This window comes from Strix aluco, chromosome 30 (assembly GCF_031877795.1).
Source record: "Strix aluco isolate bStrAlu1 chromosome 30, bStrAlu1.hap1, whole genome shotgun sequence".
Classification (NCBI taxonomy): domain Eukaryota; kingdom Metazoa; phylum Chordata; class Aves; order Strigiformes; family Strigidae; genus Strix; species Strix aluco.
Genome location: NC_133960.1, coordinates 180,663 through 199,865, shown reverse-complemented (window position 1 = coordinate 199,865; position 19,203 = coordinate 180,663). Strand labels below are relative to the sequence as shown.

The window sequence follows — 19,203 nt, the reverse complement described above, 5'->3', positions numbered from 1 at the left end:
ACGCGAGGGCTGGTGCTGGGGTCCGGGTCAGGGTCGGGCTGAGGCTGGGCTGAGGAGTAGCGTTAGGTCAGGGTCAGCCTTGGGTGAGCCGGGGGGGCAGCGCGGGGTCGGGGTCAGGGTCGGGGGCAGGGGCAGGGGCAGGGGCAGGGGCAGGGGCAGGGACAGGGTCGAGGCAGCCCGGGCCGGGTCCCTTCGCCCTTCCCCGCTGCCCTCGCGCCCCGTTCGAGGATCTCCCTCCCGTCGTGGGGGGGTCGGGGGCTGTGTCCCCCTGTCCTCTGCCGGCCCGGCACACGCGGGGACCCGCAGCCGCGTGGCAGTGCACCCAGGAAGCACCCATGGGTGCCGGGGGGTGTCAGCTGCTGGGCGCTGCCAGGAGCCCCGACACTGCCGCGGCGTTACGGGACCGTCCCAGGACGGGCCTCCCGCCACCGCTCCCGCAGCCGCCGCCTCGCCGCGCTGCCCGGCCGGAGAGGGGCGAGACACTACAGGACAGTGCTGAATTCACTTTAGTTTATTTCTTTTCTTTTTTTCTTGTTCCAAACTGCAAATCCTGGTGCCAATGGCGTCTCGTCTCGAATAACACCCAATTGCTAAAGCCAATGCGGAGGCGCTGGTGGCGCCGGGCCGGAGGCGGGAGGCTACCGGGCAGCCAGTTTGGGCGAGTCGGGGCTGCTGCGTCCCTGCTCGGCGCCGCGGGGACGGGCCGGAGAGAAATAAATATCGCTGCAGGAGCGAGGGATGCCCCCGGGGGCGGGGCTGGGGCTGGGGGCACATACAAAAAAGTGGCCAAAAAAAAGAAAACCAACCAAACAGACTGATGAACCCAAACGAAGTTTGCTGGAGGCCGGGGCTGTTTCGGGATGAGGAGGGAGCTGGATTCCTGACTTCAATTTGCGCGGCGAGCCCCGGCAGCGCAGCCCTGCGCCGCGTGGCGCCGGGTCCCGGCGGTGCTGCCGGCTCGGGGCTCGCAGCCGCTCCCCCCGCGGAGCCGGATCGGGGGTGGGCGCGGGGCCGGCAGGGGGTTACAGCGCCGGGCAGGCGACCTGGTGCCGGATGCCCTCGTTGCAGATGAGGGCGGCTGCCCGCTCGTCGCCGTCGCCGTGCTGGCACTGCATGTAGCTGATGCCGTGGGGCGAGTAGCTGTGGGCACAGACGTTGCAGGCGCGGGTCATGGTGCCGCCTGTGCTGCTCCTGCGGGCAGAGGGGAGCCCCCACGGCACCCGTCAGTGCTTGGCGGTGCCTGGTGGCGCCCGGTGGCACCCCACTGGTCCTGTCACTGCCACTATCGCTGCCTGGTGGCGCTCACCAGCACCCACCAGTGCTCACTGGGGTCCGCTGGCACCGGGCAGTTCCCAGAGATACCTGGCAGCACCCAGTGCCACCCATCGGTGCCTGTTAGTCCCTGTCATAGTCTGGGGGTACCCACAGGGGACCCACGGTGCCATCAGTCCCCAGTAATGCCCAGTGATGCCTGTCAGTGCCCAGTGGTTCTTGCCGGTGCTGCTGGCCCCGTGCCCGCCCTGTGCCCCTCACCTGCAGTCGCTGCAGGTCCGCTGGCACTCCTTCCGGCGGTAGCGGCAGATCAGCGCCCAGATGAGGAGCCCGAGCAGGCTGAGGAGCAGGAGGGAGCCCAGGATGGAGCCCACGATGATGCCCGCCTGCCTTCCTCCTGCCGCGGGAGCACATCCTGTCACCGCCGGCCTCCCCGCCGGCTGCCCACTGGTCACTGTGCCCCCGGTGGCACCCTGGCACGCAGAGCCAGCCCCCGGCAGCACCCTGCCCGCGCCGCGCCCCCCCCCCCCCCACGGTGGCACTTACTTGTCGCAAGGTTGAGGTTGAGCTGGCACACGGAGTAGCCCACGCGGTTGGTGACGCGGCACTGGTAGATGCCGGTGTGCACCTCCGACAGGCTACGGATTATCAGGTCGCCCGGGCCACGTCCTGCAGCGGGGAGAGACACCCCGTCAGCCCCAGGGCCGCAGCGCTGCCAGCACCCGCCTGGGGTGCGCAGGGACGTGGGCGCACGCGGGCAAGAGCACACGTGAACGTAGCTGCACCCAGACACCCCGCGGGGGCCCTCACAGACGGGGACGCCCCGCCCATCAGCATCCCCCGCGCCCCGCAGAGCCCCTGGGGTGCCAGCACCCACCTTGGATGGTGCCGGAGGGCAGATGTCCCCCGCCGTAGCCGTCGGCCAGCTTAGCCCACTGGTAGGAGAGGGGGGAGGCACCTCCCCGGCTGTAGCACCGCAGCAGGATGCTGCTCCCCACTATCAGCTCCCCCTCGGTCCAGCACTGTGGGATAGCTGGCTTCTCTGCAGGGAGAGGGACAGTGTCACCACCAGAGCCACTGGGGGCCACCCGGGAGGGGGGCACGGGAGGGGGGGGGGCTCACCTTGCACAGTGACGATGACCTCGTGCACGGCCACAGTGTTTTTCTTCACCCGGCACTGGTAGGTGCCAGTGTCGGAGACCTGCAGGTCAGCCAGGCGGATGGAGGCGTCGTACTGGCTGGGGTCGTTCTGCACGAAGGCGACCCGGTCCTGCAGCCCCGAGCCGCTGCCGTAGTTGACGTGGTGGTCTTGGTAGGACAGGAACTGGGGGAGACAGTGGAGAGAGTGGGCAGGGCTGGTCCGGGCTGGGGGACCCGGGGCTGCCTGCTGGGGAGGGAAATGTGCTGCCCAGTGCCCGCCCGGCTCTGCCTGCCCATGCCTGCCCTGCCTGGTCCTTTCCAGCCCAGCACTCTCAGACCCTGCCTGTCTCTGCCTGCCCTACCTGCACCTTCCCCTGCCATGCCAGACCTTGCCTGTCCTGCCTGCTCTGCTGGGCTTTGTCTGGACCTTCCAAGCCCTGCCTGGTCCTTCCCTGCCCTGCCAGACCTTGTCTGTCCTGTCTGGCCCTGCCTGCTCGGCTGGGCTCCGTCTGGTCCATCCCAGCCCTGCCTGCACTGCCTGCCCTGCCTGCATGGTGGGACAGCGGCTTCTGGGTGACACTCACCACGTTCTCTGGGCCGGGCCGCTCAGGTGTGATCTGGATCCACTCGATGCCCACGCCCTGGGGACCGTTGTCTTCAGGCTCGAGGACGTAGGGGCAGCCCAGCTTCACCGAGTCACCCTTGGCCAGGTACAGCACCTCCCGGCCCTTGCCGTTGATCCTGACGGCCAGGAGGAGAGCTGGGGAGAGAACAGCACCTGTCGCACCGGCGGGGGAACACCCCAGACCTGCGCCCCAACGTCCCCACGTCTGCAGCACCCAACCCACGGGGACCCATCAGTGGGGGTCAGGCACTGCAGGGGCTGGGTGCCCTGGTGGGGTTAAGCACCCCTCAGGGCTGGCACCCTCCGGGTCCTGTGAAGCTGCGCTGGGGACAAAGGGACATGGTGGGCTCAGTGTCACCCAACTCTGGCCAACACAGACGGGTGTCGGGGCAGGAGCGGCCCTGGCTGCAGGTGCTCTGCTGACCATGGGGTGCGTCCGCACCCTGGGGTGCCCCGTGGCTGGGCAGGGACCCCTCCATCCTCGGCGGCATCGCTGCAGGAGAGGGTCCAAGTGCAGGGATCCGTCAGCGCCTACCTGGCATGAGACCCAGGAGCAGGAGCAGGCTGGCGCCGTGCCCTGCCATGACGCTGCAGCCGTGCCGGGTGCTGAGGAGGAGCGGGAGCGGAGGAGGCTCCGAGGCGACAGGGCAGCCGGCCGTGCGGGGCTGCTTTTACATGCTGGGCCGGGGCGCTCCTCCCTGTGGGGCGGATGCCTTTGGGATGACTGAGTGGCTCCAAGCTGTGCGTGAGCGATGCCGCCCTGCTCCACTCCCTACCCGGTAATTAAGCATCGCCATGGCGTGGGCTCCCATCCAGGTGGACCCGGCAGGGGGCCACCGCAGGCAGTGCGGGCAGGGGGCACAGGCCCAGCCTGGGGCAGCCGGAGCGGCGGAGCAGGGATCGGGGCGACCACGGGCCCTGTGGTGGCCAGTGGCTGGAACCCCACTGTGGGCACTGGTGGGATGAGTGTGGCTGGTGGGAAGAGGCTGCCCGGGACCCTGCAGGACCCAAGCGTGGCCGAGCACTGCGGCCGCACCGAAGTGCCAGCTTGGCCGCATGCAGGTCCCGAAAGGATTTTGGTCTTGGGGCAGGACTCAGGGCAATTGAAAGAGCTTAAAGGTGTGGTTTGACCATGGGCTTAAGCTCCTGCAGATCCCTCCTCCGGTCCTGCCCCCTCGGCGAGCGGGCACAGGGATGCTGCAGCCGTGTGGGGCCCATGGCACCCACCAAGCCCATGCTGGTGCTGGTGGCACTGGTGGCTCCAGCACAGAGACCCGGCTGGAGCGCCAGGCCGTGGCGGGACGCTGAGGCAGGGCAGCAGCTGGGACAGGCCACGCTCTGCACAGGGGAGGGGATGAGCTGGAGGAGGCTGGGGCAGCTGGAGGGGAGGGAGAGGGGCTGAGACCTGCTGGGATCTGAGGGCAGGAGCTGGGGACAGGGATGCTCTGCACTGGGGGAACTGGGGACAGGGATGCTCCACACTGATGGAGGAACTGGGGACAGGGATGCTCCGTACTGGGGGAACTGGGGACAGGGATGCTCTGCACTGGATGGAGGAACTGGGGACAGGGATGCTCCGTACTGGGGGAACTGGGGACAGGGATGCGCTGTACTGGTGGAACTGGGGACAGGGATGCTCCATACTGGGGGAACTGGGAACAGGGATGCTCCACACTGGGGGAACTGGGGACAGGGATGCTCCACACTGGAGGAGCTGGGACAGGGATGCTCCATACTGGGGGAACTGGGGACAGGGATGCTCCACACTGGAGGAGCTGGGACAGGGATGCTCCATACTGGGGGAACTGGGGACAGGGATGCTCCATACTGGGGGAACTGGGACAGGGATGCTCCGCACTGGATGAAGGAACTGGGGACAGGGATGCTCTGCACTGGAGGAGCTGGGACAGGGATGCTCCGCACTGGGGGAACTGGGACAGGGATGCTCCACACTGGAGGAACTGGGGACAGGGATGCTCTGCAGCGGGTGCCAGGGGCCGCAGTGGGGCCGCTCAGCCCTGTGGGGAGCCCCGGCCACGGGCGCTGTCACTGTCCCTGTCCCTGGAGGGTCTGAGCCCCCGCGCTGGGCTGTCCTGGTGCTCTGGGCCAGGCTCAGGCCCTGCGTCCGGCTCCCAGCGCCCGCGGCACAGCCCGGCCGTGCTGGTACTTTCCACAGCGAGTGCCCCAGCCGGCTCAGCAGCACCGCCCAGCCGGCCCCAAACACTCCCCGGGGCCAAGAGCTGCTCCATTTACTGGCCCCAAGCTGAGCTCACCGCTGCCGGTTAACCCTTACCGGCGCCGTGCTGGGAATTGGGGCCGAGCCCAGCACGTGCGTTGCCGCGTCTGTGATTTGGGGGCCCCCGTGCGTGGCCTGGCCCCGGGGCAGCCCCATGCAGCGAGGGGCGGGTGGCACCTGCCGGGGCCGTTCCCTCGTGGTGGGGGCCGTTCCCTCGTGGCGGGGCCGTTCCCGCCGTGACGGGCCGTGGCTCACCGCAGCTCAGGGCTCCTCGCTGGCCCGGCGCTGGCTCCCCGGCCCGGTGACTCCTGCATTCCTCAGCACCGGGAGCCCCGCTCCCTCGCCCAGGAAGGGTGGAGAAGCCGCCCCACCCCGGCTGGTTGCCCGCCGGTGGTCACAGCCCCTCGGTGCGGTGGCTTTGAAACCCTCTGGGCTGAGCCTGGCCTAGAACAAGGCTGTGACCGCCTGGCCGAGGTGGTGACCAAGAGTGACACGGCCGGCCTGTGGGTGCTGGGGACTGGGGATGGGCCGGCGAGCCCGGCACCGAGCCCCGCAGATCTTTGTGGGTCGGGCACCGGTGCCAAGGCCCCGGGGGTCCCCGAGAGCTCGGTAGCCGCGGGGGCTTGCTTGGGGTCAGGTCTGAGGTGGCAGATGCCCTGCAGAGCCAGCGAGGTGTTCCAGCCCCTGCCCCAACAGGGATGGCAAGAGCCCGGCTCTGTCACGCCCTGGGGACAGGCAGCAGCTGGAGGAGAGACAGGGAAGGAGTAACAAGAGATGACAGCGCTTTGTCCTCCCTCTCTACCCAGCCTGGAGGAGGCCCAGGGCTCACAGCAGAGTCCTCCGAGCTGTCCTCCTGCCCTGGGCAGTCTCGTCTTTGCCAGCTCTCCTTATTTTCCAGCTGCTCTGACAATTAATCAGAGCCACTCCTACAGGATCCCAGCCCTCTGAAGCTGCCAGTCCCTATCCAAAAGGATTTTAAATGTTTGCATCATGCTCCGGTCTCTTTGCTTTGCCCCTGACGAAGGCGGCTGCCGCAGGGCCTGGAGGTGACACCTCAGTGAGAAGGTGGCACTGCCAGGGCTGTGTGTGGAGAAGAGCCTGCCTGGCTCATGGGGACCCTGCGTGAGCTGGGAACGCCCACACTCTGAGCTGTGCTGAGGGCCTGGGGATGCTCCTCGACCCCCGAGGACAGCGAGTGCATGTGGGGAAACAGGCAAGGGGCAACCTCTGTCCTGGGAGCCTCTGGGCTACTCCAGCCCCAAGGGCAGATTCTGGCCCACAAACCTGAAGCAAGAGAAGGATGAAGGACACTGTCTGCTCCATAAACACTCTGTTCATAGGAAACTCAGCCTAAGAAAACAGAACCCCCTAAGTCAGAGGGGAACCGGAGCCCTGCTCCTCGCGGGGCTGAGCCTGGCCTGGGGCTGCACGTGTGCGGCTCCAGGCCCTCCGCTCCACCTGGGCGCAGTACTTCTCGGGGATGCCGGAGGCTCTGCAGAGGAAAGAAATCATCAGGCCCCCTGTGCTACACTGGAGCCGAGCTTTAGGACTGTGGCCCCGGAGCAGAAGCTGTGAGATGTCCCAGGGGTCAGGAGATGGAGGGAAGCCAGGAGGGACTCAGGGACATGCAGGGAACCAGGGAAGTAAGCGGCCGCTGGCAGCACATAACACCTGAGCTCCTGCATCTTCTGCTGCTTGAGCTGGGCGATGCGCTGGCTGCGCTGGCGGGCCTCCTCCTCCAGCCGCTGGCATTCCTCAAAGGCGGCCGCCCGCTCCTGCGCCAGCTGCTGCTGACGCTCCCGCATCTGGCGCCGGATGTCATGAGCGTGGGTGAGCTGCAGACCTGCCCTCCGCGCTTCCTCCGCCGCCTCCTTCTCCATCTGCTCCTGCTGAGCCCTGCGGGACAGCTCGGGGCAGGTGAAAGACGCGCTCCAGTGGACCCCCACCACCGCGTCACCCGCCCCTCGGCCCCGCTCCGCACGGCAGGGCCTGGCCGTCTCGCCAGCGAGCTCCTAGCGCCGTCCCTCTCACCTGAGCATCCTCTCGAACTCGTGGCGGTCCTGCTGCACCTGCACGGCCATGCTGTGCTCCCGCTGAGCAACCTGCTCCAGGTGGCTCCGCTTCAGCACCTGCTCCATCTCGGCCTTCTTCAGTGCCGCCTCCTTCTCCTTGCGCCGCCACTCTCGCTCGGCAGCCTCCTGGCTGCGCTTGGCCCTCAGCGCGTCCTGCCGAAGGGGCAGAGCGGTGACGCTGGGGGGTCATGGCAGCACCCCCCCTGTGGGGGTATGGAAGCACTTGACCGTGGTTTTGCCTCTTCCAGCGCCGTGGCCAGCACTGCTCCAGGACATCATGGCTCCAGGGGCTGGTCCAGGCCTGCAAAGCCCCATGGACCCACCACATCCCGCCTCGCTGGGGTGGTGATGAGGAAGGTGGCGAGCGAGCCAGCGCAGGAGAAGATGGCGTGTCAGCAAGCCGCTCACCTGCTCTGCCTGGAGGTCCTGGGCTCTCTCTTGCATGGCCCTCAAGCGCGCCGTCTCCTTCTCCTTCTCCCAGCGGATTCTCTCCTGCTCAGCTTCGAACTCAGCCTCACGCTCCTGCATGGGATGGAGCCTCGTGACAGCTCCCGGCAGCACCTCTGCTGCCTGCTAAACCTCTGCTGCCTGCTAAACCCCTGCCAGTGCCGCACTCACTCAGCCGTTACCATTTTCTGCCTCTGGTACTCGAGCACCCGCTCATCTGCCATCCTCTCCTGCTCCCGCTGCTCCTCCTTGCGCCTCTGGTTCTCATCGTTGATGCGTTTAATCTCAGCCTGGATTCTCTTCTGTTGCTCCTGTCTCCGCTCCAAGTCCTGAAAGCAGTGCAGAGGGTCCCAGGGTGACAGGACAAGTGCCGCAGCACAAAGCGCTCCCTCCGCTCTCCCCGCACGCCTTCCCGGGGGCCCAGCAGCACACCCGGCACGAGGGAGGGCTCAGCAGCTTGGGTCATTTTCTGAGGATGCCTCAACTTCCCCAAGAGACCAGAGCTTTAATTCTCCAGCTGTTGTCTCCACACATCAAGTCTGACTTATCCAGCACTGGGTCACCCTTCCAAGAAGGCGAAAATCTGACTCCAGCCCCCCCCACTCCCCAGCGGGTCACTGGTCGCACCTTCATGTCCTCCATCTTCAGCTGCTCCAGGTACTCCCGCACCTCCTGCGCCTCCTGGTCCCGTTGCTCGGCTCTCAGAGCCCGCTCCTCCGCATTCTGCTCTATCTGCTTCACCAGCTCCTGCCTCCCTCTGGAAAGAAGAGAGCGGAAGGGTTCGCTCCGGCTCCGTCCTGCTCCCAGAAGCAGAAACGCCGGCACGGACATCAGTGGTGTCCGCTGCCTCGTGCCGCTGCAGACGGGGGCTGTGTGGTGGTGGGAGTGGCCACCCCAGCTCCGGCACAAGGCCTGGGATGAGGGCAGATGCCTCTGCACGACGAGGGACCCTTCAGCAAACCTGATCAGCTCCTGCTTCCTCCTGTGCTCCAGCTCCTCCTGCACCTTGTCGGCCCTTTTCCTCTCCATCTCCATCATCCTGGCCAGGCGCTTCTCTTCTTCCTCCAGCTCCCTCGCGATGAGCTGCTTCTCGAGGATCTGTGCGTCGCGGATCATGTGGCACTTGGCACCGAGGATCAGCTGTGGGGACAACAGGGCTCCTGGTCTCCAAGCCAGACTTGGCAGTGGCAGCAGGGACAGACACACAGACGAGGAAGAGGAGAAGGGGAGGAAGACCCTGGCAGCAGCCAGTAGAGCAGGGTTTAGTCTAGAGCAGCTCGGTGAAGCTCACGGGGGCTCTCAGCAGCCCGTCCGAGCAGGCAGCCCAGGCAGGGCTGGGCGCTGGCAGGAGGCCCTGGGGTGCCAGGTGGTGCCGGGGAGCCCCTGGCCCTACCTCGCTGAACTCCCTGATCTCGTCCTCCTGCTCCATGCGCATCCTGCTCGCCCGTTGCAGCAGGTGCCGGGCCCGCTCCTGCGCCTCCTCCTCCAGCTCGCTCAGCTTCCCCGTCTGCTGCTGCAGCATGGCCTTCTGCTTCGCGCTCTTGCGCTCGCTCACCGCCTCCTGAGGGGACGGGCAGGGCTGCCGAAAGCCTGATGCCCTCCCGGGGCAGCCCTGCAAAGCTGAGCCCGCCCAAGGGGGCGACTGGGCAGCCGGACTCACGCGGGGCACGTGCTGCACTCCGCGTCCCCGGCACAGAGCCGAGGGGCACCGCAGGCTCCTCCTGCCCGGGTACAGGGGCTGGGCAGCCCCTTCCTACACCCCTGCTAAGACACCCCTCTCCCTTTGCAGGGTAACAGGGTCACTGTGGGCTGGGGGAGCAGCCAGTGTGGGATCCCTTCCCCACCCATGGACTGGGCAAGCCCAGGGACCCTGCACAGCCCCCCCGGCTGGGGCTCAGAGCTGACCCGAGACTCAGAGCTGTACTGTGCCCCTGCACACTGTCCCGGCAGCGACGGGCGCACCAAAACGTGGGTGAAGGAGGGGTGAAGGTGGTGGCCCCTGAGCAGAGCTCAGCTGGTGTCTAACTGGGTGCATCCACCTCCAGCTGCAGCCCGAGACCTGTCAGCAAGCAGGGGAAAGGGGGGCAGGGGGGAAATGCCTACGAGAACGGCTTCCTTCTCCACTCTGAGGGCTGCCAGCTTGGCCTCTCGCTCCTCCTTGGTCAGGACTCGAGCTGCTTCTTTAATGCGCTGGAAATCCTTCCGGCCGATAACGAGGGATGCTGCTGGGCTCTCCGCAGGGATGCTGGTGGTGCGGGGCACAGGGAGAGAGAGTCAGCGGCACGGAGTCTCCGACAGCTCCCTCCGTCCCCTGCCCCGCTGACCTCCCTGCCTGGGCTGCCCATGCTGGGGGCGGCTGCGCGGCTCCAGGACCAGGCGTCACCCCCGAGCAATGCAGGAAGCGCCTGAGCTGTGGGGACCCGACTCTCCTGGTCAGGGGGAGGGAGAAAGAGAAAGTGGAGGGAAAGTGGCACCACGCTGTGATGCACCGGGACAGGATACGCGTCGGGGTGGCCAGGGGCTCCCAGGAAAACCCCAAAACATTCAGCATGGGCCTAGTCAGCCCCAATGAAAAAAATGCTGAAAGTATTTCAGTCCAACTTGACGTTCCCAGCTCTCATTTGGGAAAATTTTGACCACTGCCCTCACCCCTTCTCCAGCCGGACACACTGCTCATCCCTGCCCCCAGACTGGCTGTCGCTCCTCCTGCATGCCAGATCAAAACCCTGCAGACAGATTTTGGGGAGCAGAAGCTGCCTTTTCGCTCTGTTTAATGACACTCAGACTGCTCAGGCCCCGGATCTGCCCAGCACGGCTCAGCTCCAGCTCTGCTGCCCCCAGAATCTGCCCAGTGCAAGAGGAGGAAGCGCTGCGCTGCCCAAACACGGGCACTTGCCAGGTCCCTCCGGCCGTCACCCCGGCGCTGCAGGACACTGCTGTGCCACGAACTCTGCCCGTGACTCACGCTGTGGTTTAGAGGAAATCACTGAAGCTCTTGGTGCCCCCATTTCCCCACTTGTAAAAATGTGGATAATAATACGGGGCTGTTTTCCAGGGGAGTTGTAAGGAGTTAATTACTCTTTGTATTACTCAGATACCATGGTGACGCGTGTGGTGTAGGAGCGTGTATTAACCAAATGCATAGAGCACTTTGAAGATGTTCAGGACTAAGAATTTACTCATTATTATTGTGTGTCACCTTTCATCCACCCTTGTGAATATGAACAGATACCTGCATAATGATCGTTGGAGAGCTGCATCACAGCATCGGATTCCAGGACGCTTTAAAGAATGGCTAATGGTCACAACGGCACTAATAAATTTAATGATACAGTGGCCGCTGCTTCAGTCGTCCCAGTGTTTGGGTGACCAGCCTGGGATGTCTAGGGCCTGATTTTCAGGAACTAAAACCAGCACAAACAGTTTCTATTAGCTTCAGCTGGAGCTGTGGCCGTGCGACACATCTGGAAATTGGCCCTCAGCTTCAGCAGAAGGGTCAAACACGGATGTCAGCGCAGGAAGCCAGGTACCAAGCTCAAAGCCTGAACCAGCCTCGAAAGCCTGAGCCGGTGCCTCTGCACCATTTCACTCTCCACAAAACCCAAACCCAAACCACCTGCAGGGCGGGTGTCACGTTTTATGGGGTGTAAGAGCATTACACGGAGGTTCAAAACAGGAAGCAAAGATGAACCTTGCACAGAACAACTACAAGGAAAATTTAGGCAGGTCAAAATTAGGTTAAATTGGAGCTGGCCAGGATAATGGCCCTATTCTTGTCTATGTGCTGCAGGCTTTTAACGAGGTGTAGTAATTAGGGCCAGGGTTCTTACAGTTCAGCCTTGCTTATAAAACGTCCCTGTAGAGAAATGCGGAGCTGCTGGTGCGCAGGGGCTGCAGGTGACGCTCCTCAGACGGGGCGTTCGGGTACTGGGGCACGGGAGGCAGCGTTTGATACGTGACAGGGGGCAGGTGCCACCCTGCAGGGCTGTTCAGCCCAGAAGGAGCTTTTCTGGCTATTGAGAAGGTTTTATGTTGCTTTTTACTGGTTTTGACAATGATTCAGTGCCTCTGTAAACGCTCGGTGCTCAGCGCCTGCCGGCTGTGCTGCCGCCCAAGCCACCGGAGCGCTGCTGCCCGTCCCTCCTCCCCGAGATCTCCCGGCCAACGCGGGACGAGCTCTGCGCACCACGACAGTGCTGTGACAGACACGCAGGGCCCCGGGAGCTCCTCAGAGCTGCCACTCGGGCACAGACTCACATGAGGTCACGGATGGAGTCCTTGGTGATGAGACGGGTGGTCTCGGGCTTGCGCCTGCCAGTGGGCGACGCTTTCGGGACAGTCTGCACATCCCGAAGGATCACGATGGGGCTGTCGGGGCTCGACTGCTGCAGGCTCTGCAAGAAAGGACAGCGTTTACTTGGGTTTTACTGTCACTGGCCTGTGCCCAGCTCTGCCCCCAGCTCCTGGGCACGGAGGTGCTCTGGGCACGAGGCCACAGTTCTCCTGAGCTCTGACAAACACCCTCTCGCACCACCAAGGCTACTGACATCTGGGCACAGGAAGGGTTTCTTGTCTCAGCAGCCCCAGTTCCAAAGGCCTGATGAGGACACGGGGAGAACCAAAAACACCCCCACAGCACTGGTTTTACTATAAAAATCTGGGCATCAGTCTCTCGCCCAGATCTGAAGGATGAGCTGACAGCTGCTTGCTCAGGGCAAGACCTCACTCAAGCTCGAGCATCCCCTTGGCTACCTGGAGCTGATGGCAGCTGCCCCCTGCCCCGCTCCTCACTGTGGCCACCAGCGCCTCTGTCCTGAGCCCCACGGCCTTGGGAAAAACTGGGTGAAACCAACCCAGACCGACCCAAACTCCCTGGGAACTGGCAGGGGGGCCCGGGGAGGGGGAAGCGGGGGCAGCTCAAGGTCTGGCCGTGTGGGCAATCGACCGGCATACAGCACTGGGCAGAAACCAGTCCTCCCAGTACAGCCTGGACTGGTGCCAGTCCCTGTGCTCGAGCCGAGACTGCCACCTAGTGAAGCGTCACCCCGTGGCACGGAGACACTAAGGTACACACAGATGTGCGGTTTCCCTTGGACTTCCGTTTACTAGTTCAGCTTTAAAGTTCTAAGTGACTGCTGGAACAAATCCTGCAGCCAGCTGCGCGCTGAGCGGTTCCCTGGGAAACTGCTGCCGGCAATATTCCCATTTTACGGGTCTGATGGCCCCGAACCACGGGCTTTCCCGCAGCCCAGCACGGCAGATAGGGGAGCAGCTTCCCAGTCACTGCAGGCCCCAAGCACGAGCTGTTGAATTAAAGGGTTTGGCACTGAAACACCCGTGCAAACAGAGATAACAGTGCTATTCATTGCAGCCAGCCTGCGTGTTGCCCCAAACGCCAGGAGAACTCCTTGGACTAGACCTGGATTAATCACAGGGAATTCAATTAACACCCGTATGAGCGTTACGACATTTTTATCTAACTGCCTTGAAGGCCTCCGAGATAACAGACCATACACCTGCCCGGGGCTCCTCGGCTCACAGGCACACGGACCCGGCAGCGCTCCCAACCTCCTGCCCCACGAGGCAAACCATCCGCAGAGCCTCCAGTTGGGAGCGGAGGTAATCTTCATTACACGCTTCCTTCCTTGTCTCTGAAAAGCCAAAGGGTTTTGGCAAGTCTCTTTGGACAGATTTGTTTCAAGTGATAAAACCCGGGAGAGGAAACGGTGGCTGCAACCCCACCCCCCCGGAGGGACGAGTGCCCCGAGCACAGTGCGGTCCCCTCACGGCAGCCGCCCGCCCGCCGCGGCCCCGGCGGAGACGGCGAGCGCGAGACGGGCCGAACTGCAGCGGTGTCCGGCCTGGCCCTTGTACCCTGATCTCTGTCGGAGGCGACACAGAGGGTGGGGAGAGCCGACGGCTGCTGCCACGAACCCGACCTGCCACAGGGAGAGCCCCTGGGAGCGTCAAAGGAGGGGAAGCAGCAGCGCGGGAAGGACGTCCAGAACATCACCCTGGAAAATGCCGTCGCCCACCTCAGCAGCTGCAGCTCTGCCCGGGCCCTCCTGCGGGAGCCGGGGATGGCCGAGGGACAAGCACGGAGGAAGCGAGCCCGTTCCTTACGCGACTGGAGAGGAAGGAGCTGTTGCTCTGTTTATCTCCTCTCAGTGGCCAGGGCATCCGGCCAGGAGGTCGGAGACCTGCTGCAATTTTGCCTCGTCTCCAAGGGGACTGATTTCGTAGCTCCCTGATGAAAGTCTAAATATGTTGGTAATGAGCTGCTCTGGAAGCTTCCAGCCCCTGGCCTGAGGACTCGCGTATATCCCGCACGAAATAACCGCTAACCCAGAGACCCCCTGACACCGCCTCCTCTCCTTTACCTGGGCTCTCACCTCCTGAGTCTCCTTCGTCTCGCTAATTAACTAATTACCCTGTGAAAAGTGGGAGCATACAGCAGACAGGGAGGACAGAGGCAGCCCCTGCTCTGGTGGCCTCCCTGATACCCCGACACACCCCCCCCCGTGGCCCTGCCCGGTGCCTCCCGGGATCCCGTCGCCCTTACCCGGCTCCCCCCGAACAGCACCTCGTCCACCGCGGGGCTGCGGGACCCCCCGCACCGGCTGCGGGGTGCGGGGACGCTGGAGGGCTGCGGGGGGAGAGCGGCCGTGAACGGGCTGCGGCAGGGGGAACCGGGGAGGAGGGACCGGGGATACCGGGGAGGAGGGACCGGGGGAACTGGGGAGGAGGGATCGGAGAGACCGGGGAGGAGAGACTGGAGATACTGGGGAGGAGGGACAGGGGATACCGGGGGAACCGAGGTGGAGGAACCAGGGGAACCGAGGAGGAGGGACCGGGCCCGGCGCACCGGGACGGGCCGCGCTCACCATCCCGCTGCGCTCGGCGGCCGCCGACTGTCGCCATGGCAACGCCACCCCCCGCACCCCCCCGGTCCCCTGGCAACCGGGGGCGTTCCCGAGCGCGCGGACGGGGGCGGGGCTCAGGCCGCGGAGGCGAGTGGGCGGGCACAGTCCGGTGAGGCACAGGGAGGCACGGGGGGCGCTCACGCGTGGGCCGGTGCACGAGCCCACCCCGTCCCGCGTGTCCCCCCCCAGCCCCGACCCCCCCGGACCGGCGCGGAGTCAGCAGCGACGGCCCCGCCCCCTTGCCCCGGCCCCGCCCCTCCACGTGGCCGCTGCCGCCATGCTGTGCTGCGAGGCGGGGGGGGGGGCGTGCACCCCCGGGCTGGCGTCCCCCAACCACCCCCGGGGCGTCCCCTCTCCCAAGGGCCCGGTGCCGCCCTCCAGCCCAGGCCTCCCCCCCCAACAACTGCCCGAGCTGGAAGAAGAGGAGCCGTTTATTGGGGTGGGGGGAGCCCCCCCAGCGCAGCGGCGGGGCTGGGGGGGCACTGCGGCCCCCAAGGCACTGGGGGGATGCAGGCGCAGCGGTGGGGGCAGCGTGGCAGGGCCCCCCCCCCACCCGCACCCAACAAAATAATAATTATAAAAAAGGGCTTTGGTCCTGCAGATGCTGGCGGGGGGGCGCCCGGGCCGGGGCACCCAGCTGGTCCGCGGAGGGGGGGTTAAGGCAGTTTGGGGGCCGGCCCCAGGGGGCCCCTTGCAGGCAGGGCCGGGGGGGCCGTGCCGGGGGGGGGCGGCGCGGGCGCTCAGAGGATCTGGCGGGGCATGCCGTAGCCCGTCATGCCGGCCTGCGAGGCGCCCCGGTTGGTGCCCATCTGCAGCCCGATGACGCTCTGGCCCTCCTTCAGCTTGTCCTCGGAGAAGACGCGCCGGTTCTCCTGCGACTTCCTGCGGGCGGGGCAGATATCAGCATCCCCACGGGACCCCACGGCCCAGCAATGCCCCCGCCCAGCACCCACCACCTACTTGGGGAACCAGTTGGGGTCTCCCACGAAGAGCCCGTCGCCCTTGGCCACGGCCAGGCTGCCCAGGTTCATCAGGGTCCTCTGCACACACGCCATGTTCTTCCCTGCAAGGCCCCAGGCAGGCTCAGCTCCGGCCCCATCCCCGGCTCCGGCCCCACCCCGGCCCCGGCCCCATCCCGCCACGCACCTTCCCAGAGGTCGACGGTCTGGAAGATGTCAGTGGCGGCGATGCCGTAGCGCTCGGCCGCCTGCAGGAACTGCGAGATCTGCTCCATCTGCTTGAAGGCCATGGCGGACGCCTGGATCTTGGCCACCGGCCCCTGGCCCCGCGGGTGCAGGCTGTTGATGAGCCGGCACAGCACCTGCCCGGGGGGGAGCCAGGGGTCAGGCCCGGCACCATGGCCCACCGCCCCGGCCGGCCCTGGGGGTACTCACGGTGCCGTCCTTCAGCCACTGCTGGAAGCCGTCCCTGCCGGGTGCTGGCTGGGCAACGTCCCCGCCGCACTGCGCCAGGATCCACCGCACCAGGATCTGCTCCAGCTCGGGGTCGTACTGCCGGTCGATCTTCTGCTGCACCTCCCGGCTGAGGCCGTACGACGGTCCCCGGTTTGCCATGCTGACGGCAGGGGAGTCTGCAGAGATCGGACCCCCATCAGTGGCTCCGGAGGCACCCGGCACAGGACGGACGTGGCCCCGTGCCCGCGGTGTGGTGGAGCCCCTCAGGGACAGCGGGTGACAGCAGCGCAGGAGCCGCTTCTCAGCAGCGTGGCAGAGCCCCGTCCTGCCTGGACGTCCGGCGTGAAACCTTATCGCCTGTGCCAGGCGCTGCCCGGGCTCTTGCCCTGCCCTGCCTGCTTCCTGCCCAGACGGCCAGGAGCGGGCACTGGGCCCGTGCCCACCCGAGGGCCCTGGGCAGGGGCGGGCAGCACTGCAGCCCCTCCGTGCTGGGGCCAGACCCCTGCCCCGAGCATCCCTCTCTCCGGGCTCAGCCCCACAGGCAGGCACAGCCTTGGCAGGCGCGCGCTGCCAGTCGAAGCTTGTTTGCGAAGCTTCACCCGTGTGCTCGGGCCCGGTGCCAGATCCGGGACCACGGGGCCCCCACCCTGACAGGGAAGCTGGTCACGGCAGGCCCCGTAGCCAGGCACTGCCCTTGCCGAGGTGCCACGGGAGCGGTGGCACCTGTCCTGGAGGATGGGGGTTGTGCCCAGGGAGGCCGCACGCAGACCAGCCCCTGCAGCCCGGGTGCTCCGAGCCCTGGGGCGCTCCAGGCCCCTCTGTTCACCACGGCGGGGGCACGCAGGGCTGCCCGGGCCACGCATCACCTCCCGCACCCCCGGGGTTTGGGGGCACGTGCTGCTCCTCGAGGGGTGCCAGCCCCGGTGCCCACGCCCCAGCTGGGGATATGTGGCGGCTGCCGGCCGAGGGCAGCCCAGCCCACGGCTGGGGGGACCAGGCTCAGCTCGGGACAGAACTCGACCCCGTCACATGCCTGGTTTCAGGCTCCTGTCACAGGAGCAGCCAGGGGACAACCCACCCCGGCCCGCTGGGACAGGAGGAAAACCAAACCCAAGGCCCCGGGGAAGCTGGCGGCAGCGGCGGGGCCCTCGTCACCGCAGCCACCGGTGGCCGCAGGCTGCCCCGGGCCAGCCGCGCGTCCCCCCGAAGCCGTCGGCTGCCGTGGGGCTCCCCGGGGCGAGGGCTGGGGTGCGGGCAGCCCCCGCAGGGAGGGAGCCGAGTACGGAGAGCGCCCGGCCGGGGGCCAAGCCGGTTGGGAAACAAAGAGGAGCTGAAATTGGTGCAGACAGGGCTGATTTCCCGACACAGCTGGGGCTTGCCCAGACGGGAGGGGAGGGCCGGACCCAGCCCAGCTGCGCCACCGCCGTGCTGGGGACCCCGCGGGAGGGGCTGCACCCAGCCCGTCCAGGGCACGGCCACCCTGGGGCGCCCACAGCGGCCCTGGGGGCAGCGGGGAGGGGACCGTGCCCAGGCCAGCGGCAGCACAGCCAGCCTGGGACCCTCCAGGCAACCCCGGGGGCTGCGGGGAGGGGATTCCAGCTAGGATGCAGCCACCCGAGTGTCCCCGGAGCCTGGGGACCCCACAGATCCCCAAGGGCCGGCAGGGAGGGGACTATACCCGGCCCAGCTAGGACCAAGCCACCCTGGAGACCCCATAGACCACCCCCCAGTGAGGGGATCCCAGCCAGCACAGGACCACCCTGGGGACCCCTGAGACACCCCGGGGGCAGCAGGGACGGGACTGTATCCAGGGCACGGCCACCCTGGGGTCCCCACAGACCCCCGGGGACAGCGGGGAGGGGACCCCGGCTGTGACCCCGCCGCCCTAGGGACCCCGCAGCCAGCCCAGGGTCGGCGGGGGGATGACCCTAGAGAGGACAGGGCCACCCTGGGGACGCCGCAGGCACCACGGGGGGTGGGGCACCGGGGAGGGGACCGGACCCAGCCTGGCCCACCCCGGGGCCAGCGAGGAGGGGACCGGGGCTCGGGCGAGGCGCAGCCCCGGCACCGCGGCCGCCGAGGGACCGCGGCCCCGGGACGGACGCGCCCCCGGGGCACCCGGAGCGGCGGGGCCGGAAGCCGCACCCGGGTCCCGCTTCCCGGGCGCGGCCGCGTGTCCCGGCGGCTCCGCGGGAGCGGAGCCCGGCCCAGTCCGGAGCCGTTACCCCCGCGGGGCGGGGCGGGGCGGGGGGGGCAGCCTGGGGGACCGGTCCCCCGGGGCAGCGCGGCCCCGGCCATTTTAGGGCAGAGCAGCCGGTGCCCTCCCGGTGCCCATCTCCATCCCGGTCCCAGCCCGGTCCCGGGGCCCGTCTCCACCTGCCGCCCGGTGCCCGCGGGCGCTGCCCGGTGCCCGCCGCCCGCGCCCCTCCCTACCTGCGGCGCCGATCCCGCGGTCCCGGTGCGGCAGTGGCGGATGCCGCCGCCCGCGCCCTTTTCACGGCTGATGTCAGCGCGGCCGGGGGCGGCCCGGTACCGCCCGCTCCCGGGGCGGGTCCGCCGGGCCGAGGCCGGGGCCGCCACCGCGCCCCGGGCAGCCCCGCCCCGCCCCGCCCGGCGGGGAGGGGGCTCCGGGCCGGGGGGGGGGCATGGGAAGTGTCGGTGGCAGTGGGGGACAGGGTGGCCGTGGTGGCAGGATGACAGAAGGGCTGGGGGGGGGGGCGCAAGGCGGCCGTGGGGGACGTCGGGGGTTTAGTGGGTAAAGTGTGGTTGTGGTGGCAGGGGGACACAGGGGTTGTGGTGGGGACAGGATGGCTGTGGGAGCCGAGGACAGAGCGGTTGGGGAGGGGACAAGGTGGCCAAGGTGAGGACAGGGTGGCTGAGGTGAGGACAGGGTGGCTGAGGTGGCAGCGACAGAGTGGCTGTGACAGGGACAGGCTGGCCTTAGTGTTTGAAGGACATGAGGGTTTTCGTGGGGACAGGGTGGCTGTAGCGACAGGGGGATGCGGGGGCTGTGGTGACCACAGGGGGGACAGATCGTGGCATGGGGGCAGCAGGGGACACGGCTGTGATGGGG

At 66.9% G+C, this 19,203-nt stretch overlaps 1 protein-coding gene and 1 pseudogene across 1 annotated transcript; both read right to left on the bottom strand.

Moving 5' to 3' along the window:
- Nucleotides 1-259: 259 nt before the first annotated feature.
- Nucleotides 260-14,713, bottom strand: LOC141916548 (uncharacterized; annotated as a pseudogene).
- A 415-nt stretch (nucleotides 14,714-15,128) lies between these two features.
- TAGLN2 (transgelin 2) lies at nucleotides 15,129-18,682 on the bottom strand. The gene is made up of 5 exons (XM_074809246.1): nucleotides 18,564-18,682; nucleotides 16,110-16,306; nucleotides 15,862-16,036; nucleotides 15,676-15,778; nucleotides 15,129-15,597 (listed from the first exon to the last, which is right to left on the bottom strand). Exons 2-5 carry the CDS (start codon nucleotides 16,287-16,289, stop codon nucleotides 15,456-15,458), a joined length of 600 nt encoding a protein of 199 aa, XP_074665347.1. The 5' UTR covers nucleotides 16,290-16,306; nucleotides 18,564-18,682; the 3' UTR covers nucleotides 15,129-15,455.
- Between the last annotated feature and the right edge of the window lie 521 nt (nucleotides 18,683-19,203).